This window comes from Aspergillus stella-maris, assembly GCF_047715825.1.
Source record: "Aspergillus stella-maris strain CBS 113639 unplaced genomic scaffold BDV14scaffold_48, whole genome shotgun sequence".
NCBI classification, from domain to species: domain Eukaryota; kingdom Fungi; phylum Ascomycota; class Eurotiomycetes; order Eurotiales; family Aspergillaceae; genus Aspergillus; species Aspergillus stella-maris.
In genome coordinates this window covers 1-14,045 of record NW_027396842.1, presented here as the reverse complement: position 1 = coordinate 14,045, position 14,045 = coordinate 1, and the positions used below count along the sequence as shown (strand labels likewise).

Here is a 14,045-nt window from a genome sequence, read left to right as displayed (position 1 = left end):
TTCACGTGAAAATCACGCTGCTGTTGACTAGTCCTGATTGAGTATGGTGAGAATCTGGTTGGCTAGGCTTACTTGGGACTAGTCCAGCCTACTGGGGCAGATCGCCTCTATACTCCGCTGGTACTCTGTATAGCTTTAGAGACTTCTTAGTTTGAGTTGAGAGTGGGAGGCTCCTTGATTCCGATAAAGTCTTTAGCCATCGAATATCTACAAAAGCCAGCAGATAAAAAAAGCAACATTCTCTGCGGCTCGTCAATCACAACAGTTCCATTACAACTCCTCAACAATGACAGACAAACAATTCTTCACAAAATGGATTGGTAAAACAATCCAAATGACAAATCCCAAAACAAACACCGCCTCAGAATGGATAATCGAGAAAATTTACAGCAACAAAAACGACCGAGTTCTCGCAGAAGAGTACTTTGAAGACGAGCTCTCCCGCGGCCAGCCCAGCGCCGCATACGGGGTATTCCGCTGCCGGAAATCGACCGATCCAGTTGATATAGCTGTCTTCAATCTTGTTGTGCAGTTAGTATTCTTACTGTGGATGTTTCTGTCTATCATCAAATGTTGAGTATCTTAGGATTCACTGTGCAGGCGGTGAATGGACTATCCGCGCCGAACGATGGACAGCGATCCTAGATGACTTGAAGACATTAGCTACTGGAGGAAGCCAATATACACTCAAGATCAGACGATTCCAGCAGGGCAGACTGGGGTATGAAGACTTGGTACCTGGCAGATTCATCCATCGTGTCATGGTGGACCACGCGCCTTGGATCGGACTCAGTGATGAACTTTTCAGGTCATTCTCTCGGAGAGAACGCGATGCAATTCGTGAGGCCTTCAAGGTTGCCTGGATGTACGTTCGCTCTATTTCCCGCCAGAGCTCAAATAATGATTCCATGGTGATAAGTGACAGTGCCCGCGCGGGCGTCATCCCCGCACGGGGCAAACTCTTCTGGGGTCAGAATCTGGGTCCTCATCCTGATATGAGTGAGTGGACTTTGTAGATCAGATTGTTTGTCGTGTAGATGGCGGCCGGGGATGATTGCTCGTTGTGCCAGGTCTAGTAGCACCAGCGCGAGTATATATATCTTGCGACAGAAGCGGACTTAGCACTACAAAGGCCTATACAACTTGTTTACACGTTTTTCGCGAAGTAGACTGAAGACGTGTCTTCCTTTTTAAAAATATAAAACGAACTATACAAACTAATACCTTGTAGCCTGTCGTGAGAAACAGTGTGTCGGCGACCGGCGTGTGTAAAAACAGGAATAGCATCGCAAGTCAGCACAAAATGTAATGGCCGAGTATGATGGCAATTTCCACGGTATTTTTCAACAATCCCTTGATAGCATAGTTGGTTTAATGCGCTCGACTGTAATATCTGGCATTTCATCGAGAGATCCCCGGTTCGACTCCGGGTCGAGGGACTTTTTTGTCAAGTCCATTTTTTGGCGGGTATCTTTCACCACGGTTATCGTTATCGATATCGATAGGGCTGGGGCTGAGTCTCGATCTATGAAGGCAGCAGCGTTACATCTGCACTTTCTATTTAATCATTTCCAAGCACCAATACAACATTAATCTGTCACAGCGAGTCGCCTCTTATCATGTCACTCCCTCGCGGTCCTCGATCACACCGTAAGTCCAAGGCCGGGTGTTTACAGTGCAAAAAGCGAAAGGTCAAGGTGAACCGCCCTCTCCGATATCCGAATAACCTCAAGGCTGACACCCAAAGTGCGACGAGAGCAAGCCAGGATGCCGCAAATGTGCCATCCATGGCGTATCCTGCTCCTTCACCAATTCCGCCCATGGTCGGAACCAAGCACACTCGCCTGTCTCAGCCAGCAGCAGTAGCTCCAATCTTGCCCTACATACATTGGATCAGGCTCCAAGTCCGCATCAAACGTTATCCGCCTCATCGCCTCTAAACATCAAAGACCTTGAACTCCTCCACCACTTCATGACCTCAACCTGCTACACGACGTCTCGTGTTCCCGCAATCCAATCACTCTGGCGCGATGAAGTCCCACGGATCGCTTTCTCAACGCCATTCCTCTTGCATGCGCTTCTCGCTGTATCAGCGTTGCACATAGCACACTCAAACCCCTCTAGAAGAACAGAATGCAGCGCGCAAGCCCACTTGCACCATAATGCTGCCGTGACAAGCGTGATTCCCGAGATAACATCCCTCGTGACGGATAACGCCGCAGCGCTTTACCTCTTCTCATCACTAACATGCATGTTTTCCTGCGCCGATATGGAAAGGAATAGCAACCTCCTGATTCTATCACGCGAGGGCCAACTTTCTCAGTGGATAAGATTATTCCGCGGGATCCGAGCAGTCCTAGGTGACGACAAACACGAGTTCCAGATGGGGATATTAGCGCCTATCTTCGTCAACGGCGAATTCGTGAGTAGGGTCCGACAGAGCCCAGAAGCACTCCAGGAAGGAAGGATGTACGTTCTTGAGTTAAAGAATATGGTCACAAAAACCCATTCCGATGATACTCCACAACAACAAGTGTACCAGGACGCTATCGATGGCGTTGCGCGTGCGTTGGCGGTTACACTGAAGCCGAGTATGGCTGAGACGGCGGGGGTATTTGCGTGGATGGTTGAGGCTTCGGATGAGTACCTGAAGCTTCTGAGGAAGGAGGAGCCCACTGCATTGATTGTTTTCTCGTATATATGTGCTGCTGTTCGGCAGGTTGAGTGGACTTGGTGGACGGAGGGATTAAGTGCACGGCTTATGGGACAGGTATATGCTGCGCTGAAAGAAGAGGATCGCGAGTGGTTGAGGTGGCCGGCGCAACAGATTGGATGGCAGCCGACTGTTTGATATCATGAAGTATTCTTTGATTCGCGAAAGAGGTTAAACAACCTCTTCGCTATAGATCTCTTTTCCGGACACGGCTTCCTTTCACTTCCAAAATCAGGGTGATTATCCATATAACCCACAATAACATCAAACACAACCCCATCAACATCGCAATCCTTGTCACTCGAAATAACAGAAAACCCACACCCAAACCTCCCCGCCAATGCCCGTCCCTCCCCAACACCAACAGTAACTGAAGGCATCCGGACTCCACCATCCCATTTCTCTCCGAACCCCGTACCTCCACCAACCGCCTCCCAAGCCCCAGCCGTATCAGCAACGACCCAAAACGCACAACCCATCTCCATCCCCTTCAAGTGATAACCGGGAAGAAGCATCAAAAATAGCAATAATAACATCAGGCGGCGTCGCATGTTCAAAGCAATATAGCGAATTAAGCTGATCGGTATCTTTTTGGCGCATTATTATTTCAGTCGTTACTGGTTCGTGCCCCTGGGCTTCGACTTCTTTGGACTCGATGAACTCTGCTGTTCCGGGGATGGCGCGTATGGCGTCAAGGCGCGCGATTGCGGCGCGGTTGAACTGGTTCGGATTCTGTTAGTTGATGGAAGTATCTATTTTGGTATTTGATATTTGGGAATGGAGGGTGCTGTTAGTGTACCATATTGAAGAAGCTTTCTGCGCTTAGGTCCCTGGTTGTTCCTAGGATTAGGAGTTTGATTGTTATGGATCTCATTTTGTGCGTTGTATTAGGGAGAACGCAGACACTTGGTTGGGCAATGGAAAATAGGGGATTGAAACAAGCGCAATGTATTGTAACCGGATTGAAGCAAGATGTGTGCTTGTGAGAGGTCTGGATTGCAGATGCAGATGTCCAATGTTCCACTGCTCTGGAGAAAATTGAGATTTTTGAAGTACGTTTAAATATCAACCGGGCACTTCGTATTGACCTGCAAGGCTGACTGGACTAACCAAGTCTGGTTAAAGCTCTGCTTGGCTGGGAATGTATGTATATGTAGGAGGGTGGTGATACGAGGTTTGAGGAACTGCGGCCACGCGTTCGCTGCATGGAAGTTCCTTCAGCCAGTGAGAAAGCTGGCTTGGAAAGTATTCCGTACCACGCTGTCCAAACCAGGGCTACAGGATCCCAGCGGGTCAGATTCCAATGACCCTAGCCCTGGATGCGAGAAAAAGCCTGATCGTTAGGTAGTCTGATACAATAGGCAGATATCGCATGTAGAGGGCCAGTATTCCAGGGTAGGATGCTCCATCAGAGTTTGAGGGCCTTGAGCATTCCAGATTAGCAAGGACTAAATGGAAGTACGGATGCAGATTCCCTTCGTGGTCCCTGTGAGACGGCGCATCCCGGCTTGTTCGGGCAGGGGTCCCCTACTTCCATTCCGCGCCCTGGACCGTTTCTAAATGCTGGAACCTAACGGTGTGACAGGGGTCAAGATCTTTATGAATTATTTCCAAATACGTTTATGCATGAATTCATGTCTCCGCTGTGTAACGTCACTCGTGGCTTGTCAGTCTTTAAGGATCCTAACAGACCGGGAATGAGATCTGTGAGGGGAGGTCATGAATGGGATCTGTGAATGCGGTCAAATATTTGGGTGACAAACTGGAAAATCAAGGTGTACCAGCGTAATGTCGAAGAGGGCGTAACAGTTCCCGTTTCCACCGGAGAAAGGCCCGATGGATGGAAGATGAAGATCGTCAGGAGAGACCGTGAATAAGCTTGCGATTGAGAGCCACGATGCCGGCTTCAATCATAAAAGAGGCAGCAGTGGGTGGTTGAGGGAAGAGAACGAGTCGAGATTGGGATGATTGGGGATTAGGAGATAGTCTACTGTCAATTCTGGCAGGGTGGATCTTGGTATTGGAATAGGGAACAGCGATTTCTGTATAATGGGCTGGGTGGTTGCGAGGCGATAGTTATCTAGTGCTGCCGACTCTGACGCGGAAAACGATGTGTGGACATAATTAGTAATTCAGATGTGTATGGTAGGGATTAGGCGTTGCATTTGAGATTCCTGGGGGGTGCCGGCGGGTGCTGAAAGTGAAGAGGAGCCTTGAACCGGGAGCGGAGATGTTCAACCCCAGTCCACAGCTGCTGATCGATGAGGGCCTTTTCCCAGCGTCAAACGTAAAGACTGGCAGGAAGGATGTCCCTAATAGTGAGGTGAAAATATGCCAGGGAGTTCTTATTTCTTGGACGAGGGATGTATGAAATGGGCCAGTAATGTAACGGTCTAGCTAGCCTGACTGTCTCCTGTTTCAGCCACTGGGCATAGTATCAGAGTCAGCTACGTAGCAAATGTCTTTATTAGGTGCTACAAGGCCAAGGGTAATTTCAATTGCACAACGTTACTCATGACTCAACGCTTCCTCCCAGCAACAATCTTAGCCAGTTGAAAGATATAGGGTTCATTTGGAAAAGAACTATTACAAGAGTTCTGCGACTTTGACAGAGATACCTACACCACTTGACCTTCCACGATTCCTATATCACAACCTCAAGACCCTCAACCCAGTGACCAATTTTCACGAACCTACGACAAGGCCTAACGCCAAACCAGCCCGCGAACCATGGCCTCCCACATGAGAACAATACATATCCTTCAGACGATTACATCCTTCCTCATAATATTCCTTTCGATCCTCCTATTGGCCATCGGCGATCTAGATGAGCCCGCCTACAGAGCCGGCGAAGCAGTGCTTTCTCTATGCGTGGTATGTCGACATTAATAGACAAATTCTTCACTAGAAAAAGTTATTTGAGACTAACATAAAGTGTCATTACCTCCGCACAGGCCGTCCTATCCCTCCTATTTGTTACCGTCCAACTCCTCCGCAAACGCCCGACACGATCCAAGGTCCTCCTCATCCTGAATATCCTGCTCGGGGGTCTCAGCGTGTGGATGTTTATCAATATCGTCATCGTGAATGTTTCCCACTGTGCTGGGCTTGGTTGTGGTCTTTCGTCTTGGACGGCTGGTATGTTTGGGATTGCCGTGTAAGTTCCTCATTTTCAACCTCTTTCCTATCAACTCTCTGGTCCATACAAACGCTAACGATGAACTCTTTCCACCACCCGACAGGATTCTCTTCATCTCCAGCGCCAGAACAGCCTACTACAATATCCACGAACCGCGCCACCCAGCCCCAGAATTCGAATCAACGTTCCGATGCGACACAGATGCAGAGATTGAATCATTACCAGATTCAGGACCAGAGTTAACGACACCGCCCAGTTCTTCATCACTACGCGAACAATCTCAACATCGGAACCAGAGCCACAACCAGAATCAGAAGCAGACCCAGGAGCCCCGTCGAAGCACAAATCGACTTGTTCCCACGCCGGAGGAGCCCGAGGCTGAGGCGCGAGCGGAGAGACAGGAACGGGTGCAGAAGGAGACGAAGTTTATGGATGTCGTTTTGCCGCCGAGGAGGAGTTGGGGGATTTTGGTGCCGGAGGGGAAGGTGGAACTTGCTGGGTAGGTACCACAATGGGAATAGCAGGATGGAAGAAGAGTTTGTGAGGGCTATTTGGCTGGGACAATGGCAGTGCGCTAGATTATGCGGTGCGGCTATGGAGTCCAGAGACAGCCATACTTTCGGGGTGGAATTACTTGTACAAGGGAGTGAAGTGTATACTATATCTGTGTTCTGAATAAAGTTTCAATTTCGTGAATGTGAAGGGTTGTCATTGGCAGCGTGGAAAAGCCGTGACGACTGGTAATCCCTTAGTCTATCCCCAGCACTAAGACTAAGCTACATGAATAAGATTCAGGAAAAGTTCCAATTGGAAACATCGCATCCAGTGGAGTCGTTACCGGAAAACGCATCCCAGCAACATCCATGGGACATCCCTGCGTAATTACCAGATGGGCGACAGGGGAAATCTTAGGCAGCGAAAAAGATCAACAAATGGAAATAGGCAGAGGTGAATTTCTGTACTACAATTTGAAACACTCTCTTGGGGAGGTCCTTACGGCAGAGACGAGGCTGAGCTATGCAGACAGCGAGGTTGTACAACCTATCCAGGAGAGGCCAGGATAACAGGCACAGAAGAATCCTGGGCATTGCCCACAGCCATAAGTTACTTTAGCCACAATGTCCCCACTCCAAAACGCACCAAATTCCAATTCCAGAGTATCCATTAGCGGCCAATATCCCAAAGCCAAAGGCAGCTCAATAATAGCCACCAGATCGTCCAACAACTTTCAACAATCGATTACCCTCGCCTATCATGGCCGCATCCTTCTTTAGCATGAGCAGAATAAACAGCTCTGTCACTTGGAGAATCGCTCTTTCCTTCGGCGTGGTCGCCGCACTGATCTGGGTAATCGAGACAGTCTATCTCATCTTTCCATTCAATTGTCCTTTACTCAAGCCAGGTGGCATGTTCTTGGGAATGATTAGTTTGACCTCCTAAACCTTGATATCACCTTTCTCACAGGGTATAACTCCACCAGGGCTTCCCCTCAATGGCACTTGTAATCCTGAGGACTAGGATGGTATATTACCGCCTGCACTTCAAAAGCCACTTACCGTTCGACACAACGATCATCGTCACGGTTCGAGTAAGTAACCTGCTTTGGCTATATGCCGTATGCAAGCCCAACTGTACCTCCCAGGTATTATCCTGATCCAGGCCGCCGCAATCACCATTGAGACTACAGAAAAAGCACGATACGGTTGTGCAATCGAAGTCTGTACCGAGGTGAGCAATACCCCTTCCATTGGAATGATGAATACCGTACCCTTTTATGTGCTCCAGGGCGTATTCAGATCCATCTAACTCCCGCTACGCTCTTATTTAGGCGCTCAGTTTCCTTTTCGAGATCAGCTTTCAGACATACATTGAGAACCTCACCGGCTACCACACCTATGGCGCTTATGTATACGTCCTCTACAACCTGTTTTACGGTTTTCAACCCTAGAAAACTGCCATTGATAGTGTTGTTCAGGTAAAGGAAAGATACTGTACGGCATCAGACTGCGTATTCGAGTCCGCCAGAATTATGATAAATCTGTTCGCATCTGTGTTTCCATAATTATTGGTAAAATCGTGCGCTGGAACTAACCAGTCCCAGGTTCTCAACGGTGTATATCACCGCCCTCTACGTCGTCGACATCCGAAGCGGCAAACCCAGGGAGCCAGCTCAGCAGGTGTAGAATTACCCCGGCCCGCGTCCAAACGATAACCATCCTCGCGACGCCGCAGCCCAAGATGCCGACCCATCCCCAAATACCCACTCCGCAAACGTACACAATCCACCAGTCGCCAACAGGGGCTCAGTTAAGCGCGTTATGGCCAACGGAATCTTCAGACCTACAGGTCTGTCTCAAGGCATTCCGCCGCGTCCAGGTTTCTCGGATAGTTGCCGTCTAGGACAGATGATGACGCGAAAAGAAGTGGGTTGAGAAAGAGCTCTATTGGTATTTGCGGGACAGCCGATGGGTTTAATGGAGGGATCAAACAATTCTGGGTGCAATTCAAAGCGTTTCTTACGTATTAAGAGGATATCCGTCGAGGAAAAGGAGGACGGGTCTTAGATGCTCCAGTCGCTGTGAACGCCGTATACAACGAATAGGCAGGAATGATGGGCAATACGCGCTCGTTCCAGTAAAAAAATTATAATATAGACACATACAGCAAAAAATTACCAGGTGCAATCGCCGACAAAAGACCAATCCTGACGATAGCAAAACCACGATTGGAGGCAACGGCATTCCTGCCGATCTGAATCCTCCGCACTCCGATTGAATTTCCCCGATCTCCACTGGCGCCACTCTTGGACCTGCATGATTTAATTTATCTTTGATCTGGACCCTGAAGATCAATAAATTAAAGACTGTTTTACCGCTCTGATTGCTGGATAATGACTTCCCGTCGGCCGTGGCGTCGGCTGCGCGTCATATGAAAATGTTATAAACCTGTAGGCTAGGTATGCCTCACAGCTTTCCCTATCCAATCGCAAATTTTCAAATCCACGATGAGGGCCCATACATTGGTATCTCTATGGCTCGCTCTCACAACTATTTCTCTAGCCTTGCTGGAGGAAGCCATTGTCAGCTTCACCCCCCAAGGTGGTGCTATACCAATCCATAACGCCGCGATCATCTACGATGCCAACGACCCGGTCGCCATTGATATTGCAACCAAAAGTCTCGCCGAGGATTTAAAACAGATAACTGGACAGCTCCCTACACGTCATGCGGTAGGCTCCGGTAATGCTTCGACCGTGGGAATTTCCGAGACGGCTATCATCGCGGCCACCGCCAACTCGACTTTTATAAAGACCTTGGAGCGCAGAGGGCTGTTTAATGTCTCAGATATACGAGGTGAATGGGAAACCTTCCGTACTGGCGTGGTCAAGAACTATCAGCCAGGCAAGGACGCATTGGTCATTGCCGGGAGCGACAAACGGGGTGTCGTTTACGGAATACATACCCTCGCAGAGCAATGCGGGCAGTCACCGTAATCCATTCATCCCTTCCGGCGACGGGAAATTGACCAACTCTCTAGGTACCACTGGTGGGCCGATGTCCCAGCCACCAAGCACGACAAGATCTACGCGCTTCCCATAACAACTACACATGGCGAGCCTAGCGTCAAGTACCGGGGCATTTTCATCAACGATGAAGCCCCAGGCCTGACGGGCTGGTGGTCTAAGAAGCACGGTGTTGACTACTACCCTCTGGACTCCGAATTCTATGCGCACGTCTTTGACTTGATTCTCCGACTGAAAGGAAATTTCATGTGGCCTGCAATGTGGAGAATGTATGTCCCACGACCAGGAAATATCTTCTTCACAGACGACCCATATAACCAGCAGCTGGCCGATGACTATGGGGTCGTAGTCTCGACAAGTCACCATGAGCCGATGCAGCGAGCCACGAATGAGTGGAATTCGAGCGAGACAGGGCCCTGGGATTGGACGACAAACAAGGACAATATTGCACAGTTTATGGAAGAAGGTGTCAGCCGCGCAGGGAATAACGAGAGTTATTTTACGCTTGGTCTGCGCGGTGCCAGTGATAGCGAGCTTAGTGGCGATGACCCTGTCGCCATTCTCAACGATGTGATTGCTACACAGAGGGATATCCTGAGAGAGTACCACGGAGATGGCACAGCAGTAAGCCGTTAGTAACGTCTCTCCTTCTAACGGAGTGGAATACTGACCTGAACAGAGGTCTGGACCCTTTACAAAGAGGTCGTGACGTATTACGCTGCGGGTGTAATTCCTCCTGAGGATGTGACTTTAATGTTCACAGACGACAACTGGGGCAATGTAATGCGACTTCCTACTGCCGAGGAAGCGGCTCGAGCGGGCGGTATAGGGGTATACACTGTCGATCTCAGCACAGAGTAGTGTGGGATGTTGCTAATGGGATACGCAGCTATACTATCATTTCGAGTACGTCGGTCGGCCAAAGAGCTACAAGTGGCAGAACACCAACAACTTAGTACGATACCCCCGTTGCTGTCCCTGTGCATAAGTTGACCAGACCAGGGAAAAGTTTATAAAGAGCTCCATCAAGCCCTTGAACGAGGCGCCGATCGGATATGGGTATTCAACGTAGCGGACATCAAACCCATGGAGGTACCACTGGCATTCGCTATGGACCTTGCTTGGGATTCCTCCAAGTTTACTTTCGAGAAAATTCCAACGTACCTTGAAGCTTTTGCTTCGAGAGAATTTGGTTCAGATTATGCAGAGGAGATAGGGTCGATACTACTTGAGCAGAGCCGTCTCATCGGGCGGCGCAAGTACGAGTCAACCACACCGCAAACCTACTCTTTCTACAACTACAATGAGCTGGAGACGGTGCTCTCTGAGTGGGAAGATCTTGGCTCTCGGGTTGCTACTATGCGTGATAATCTGTCTCCGGATTACCACCCCGCATTCCTCCACCTCGTGCAATATCCCATCCAAGCAGGCCTCCTCTACCACCGTATCGTCCTCGGCCAGTACATAAACCAGCAGTACGCTATTCAACGCCGAAACACAGCAAATGATATTGCATATGGTATCCTGGACGACTCCGAAGCTGACGCAGATCTCCTCGAGGAGTACAACGCCATACTCGACGGAAAGTGGGACGGCATTCTGAGCCAGCCGAAACTCGAGCAATGGGATTCTGAGTCCTGGTATGCTCCTTCCCGTGATTTAATCCGGAGTCTGTCGTTCGTGCAACCTAGACAGGACTTTGTCTATGTCTTCGGTAACCTAGGCATTGCCGCCGAGGGCTCCCAAAGCGCAGTTAGGCAGTCCTGGGTGTGTGAGACGTGCGATCGGTCCGCGCCAACAGAAGGCAACCGCCGCGGCCGCCTGCCGGTCATGGATCCATATAGCCCTCACAGAACTGTTCAGCTGTTCCATCGCGGGGATCATCGCGTACCAATTCAGTGGCGGCTAGAGATTCCATATGACTGGATCAAGATCTCTTCTACAGCAGGAACACTGGCACAGGATTATCAGCAGGAGCAACTCGAGGTCTGGATCGAGTGGGCCAATGTACCCGCTGACTTCAACGAGGACGTACTGATTGGCGTACACTACGATACCCTCCCACACTTTGATAACTTTGTCCTCCCAGTCCGGAACCTCCCTTCACCACCCAAAGATTTTCATGGTTTCCCCGCAACAACGGGCTACATATCCATTGAAGCGCCGCACTACCAGCATATCTCCGACGGTGAAGTGCACTTCAATGCTATGCCGCACCTAGGAACCCGCTCCAACTCCGGAGCCCTAGCCCTAAGACCATACACCGCTGCTCGAACTTCACCATCGACCGCACGCTCCGCAACAGCAGAATACAACATCTACCTCTTCAACTCAACGACAAGTCTCACCGCAACGCTCTACCTTACACAGAACCTAGATACAAATCCGGACCTCCTAATGGAGTACGCCCTGTCTCTCGACTCGAACCAGGGGAATTTTACCCGCCTGCTCGAGGAGCCTGAAACGGCTGGTGATTTACCCGACACTTGGACGGATGAAGTCGAGGACGCAGTCTGGACGAGATCCGTGAAGCTTGGGAATGTAAGTGCCGGAGAACATACATTGGTCTGGCGCGCCACCTCTCCAGAGGTCTATCTTGAGAAAATCGTACTTGATACTGGGAGTGTGGTTAAGGATAGTTACTTGGGACCACCCGAGACAAAGATGCTATAGAGAACTAGCTACGTAGAACACGATGGGAAAGTGCAATAAGTGCAAAGTAGAAATGTAAATCTGGTTATCTGATTCCAAAGCCCCATCTACTAACGCGACCCGTAAGCCTCAAACTCATTATCCTCCACATACTCGTCAACAGGCACTCCAGGAAGTCCACGAGGACGTAATCACCCCCACCCCTCTTATCCAGCATCCTAATCACACCCTCAATGTTGTCATTCGTGATCTCAGTGAGAGGAAACCCGGTGTAGGGTGTTGACCAATGAACGCTACCGCGTGCGATCTCTTTAAAGTACCGCAGATTATCGACGTCGAGTTGTTTATGGGGAGACTTCATGTGGTTGTAGACTTCGAAGAGGAGGGAGGGGAGGGACGTATCTAATTTGCTGAATCGAGGCAGCGGGTTGTTATTGGAATGGACATTTTGAGGATGATGCTGTGATTGATGGACAAGTTTTTGGCGAAATATCTGGAGGATGCTGTTGGGGAAAGGTAGAAATTTGTGATGGCTGCGTCATGAGATGCCCGTGGTGACTCACCTGACACTCCTGAGAAGTCTGTTTTCCAGCTTCTTTCGCAACTCTAGGCGTTATTGGGTGGACGATGACAAGCCTTCTCGTTCCTGTTGGTAGGTGCCTACCCATGGTACAGGCGGGCACGCCATCCGGACCTTAATGCTGCTCCAATGGCTGGGGCTGCAATACTCCGTGACACTGCAACTCAAAGTGACTAGTGACATGAGACTCTCCCCTTCGCATCCCGGTTTGGTTGGTAGGTACCTTTTAGGTAAGCGGAGATGCAGGCGGGGCGGGGCGGAGCGGGCGAGTGGACCCTAGGTAGCGTAATCGCGGGTCAATAACCTAAATTGAACTGTAAGGGTCTTTTTCAATCAATTTCTTATTTTCTTTCCTTCCACCTTTCCTCGCAACAATGACGCTCGAAATCCACGACGGAGAACCCCCTCCGTCCCCGGACCAGGGCACTCTCGGACTGGATATCTACTACCTTCTCTCAGAATACTCTAAGGAGCCAAATTCGGAACCGACCAACCGCAAGTTAAAATCCTCCACCCAGCGGCGCAGTCGGCTACTCCGCCAATGGCTTGCGTTAGGCACACTAGGACGCGAGCCATACTATGAACAAGCAGATAATCCATCGACGCCAACAGAAGCTCAAATCAACGAAATTCTACGCCCGGCGCGGCCCGAAGCGCTCCGGCCATACGCCGAGTACAGCGGCTCGTTAGATAAAGGACTATTCCTGCATCTCTGCTACGACTCTCGACGGGGGTTGCGTCGGGCATTCGGTGGCGGATCTCGTTTGGGGAGAGCTCGTCGTCGTCGCGGTAGGTCATGATTGTTGGTGGGGACTTTGTGGTGGAGTTTCGCTGGAGATTGGTTTGGGATTGGATATCTGTTTGTTCTTTTGCGTTCTTGGTGTTTGCTGTGCTTTGATGGTGATTATGGCGGTAACAAGAAGTTGGGTTATAGGTATAGGTGCAAATCGGAGTTGTGCTCCGTTGGGTCGATAATCCGGGATGTCCAACGCCCCACCACACGTTTTGGGCCTGACATATTGCACGGGATAGCTGTAGATTTATTCTTAACCATAGACGCGTGAAGGATTGTTGCTGAATGCTGTAGACAATGGTGATTGATTGCATGTAGATTTGCTCCTGGAGACAGTCATGCCAATTCAAATATTTTCCGTTAGAATAGCTTTTCGACGAAGTAAAGTAGATCCGATGCGACAAAGAAAAAGCGCAAAAGCCCCTGATGCATGAACACAATCCGTCCTATGTTATGATGTCTTGTTGGAAGCAGAACCTATTGGGTGTAGTTTCTGGGACAGATGAAGTTGCAGAGCAGCCAGGTTCTCGTATGTCTTGTTTAACGTGATGACTTCGGAGAACCCGATGTTGTCGACTGCGCAATGGGCCATGATGGGGTAACGCATGTCGGGGGCATTGGCTCCCATGGTGGTAGTTGGGGAGA

At 49.8% G+C, this 14,045-nt stretch overlaps 4 protein-coding genes and 1 non-coding gene across 5 annotated transcripts; all 5 read left to right on the top strand.

The window, feature by feature from the left end:
* Nucleotides 1-286: 286 nt before the first annotated feature.
* BDV14DRAFT_202498 (Zn(II)2Cys6 transcription factor) lies at nt 287-2,851 on the top strand (the record flags this gene model as incomplete). The annotated part of the gene is made up of 4 exons (XM_073774051.1): nt 287-531; nt 587-865; nt 1,604-1,697; nt 1,748-2,851. The coding sequence occupies 4 exons, from the start codon at nt 287-289 to the stop codon at nt 2,849-2,851; spliced, it is 1,722 nt and encodes a 573-aa protein (XP_073625640.1).
* Nucleotides 1,352-1,439, top strand: BDV14DRAFT_t113. The gene has a single exon. It is a non-coding gene; the product is annotated as a tRNA-Tyr (tRNA).
* A 2,592-nt stretch (nt 2,852-5,443) lies between the features above and the next one.
* Nucleotides 5,444-8,035, top strand: BDV14DRAFT_202496 (uncharacterized protein; the record flags this gene model as incomplete). The annotated part of the gene is made up of 4 exons (XM_073774050.1): nt 5,444-5,587; nt 5,668-5,870; nt 5,956-6,351; nt 7,954-8,035. 4 exons carry the CDS (start codon nt 5,444-5,446, stop codon nt 8,033-8,035), a joined length of 825 nt encoding a protein of 274 aa, XP_073625639.1.
* Nucleotides 8,036-8,856: 821 nt separating this feature from the next.
* Nucleotides 8,857-12,048, top strand: BDV14DRAFT_191351 (uncharacterized protein; the record flags this gene model as incomplete). Its single annotated transcript, XM_073771476.1, has 5 exons — nt 8,857-9,341; nt 9,390-10,006; nt 10,055-10,206; nt 10,265-10,330; nt 10,378-12,048. The coding sequence occupies 5 exons, from the start codon at nt 8,857-8,859 to the stop codon at nt 12,046-12,048; spliced, it is 2,991 nt and encodes a 996-aa protein (XP_073625638.1).
* A 933-nt stretch (nt 12,049-12,981) lies between these two features.
* BDV14DRAFT_202494 (uncharacterized protein) lies at nt 12,982-13,407 on the top strand (the record flags this gene model as incomplete). Its single annotated transcript, XM_073774049.1, has 1 exon — nt 12,982-13,407. One exon carries the CDS (start codon nt 12,982-12,984, stop codon nt 13,405-13,407), a length of 426 nt encoding a protein of 141 aa, XP_073625637.1.
* Nucleotides 13,408-14,045: the final 638 nt, after the last annotated feature.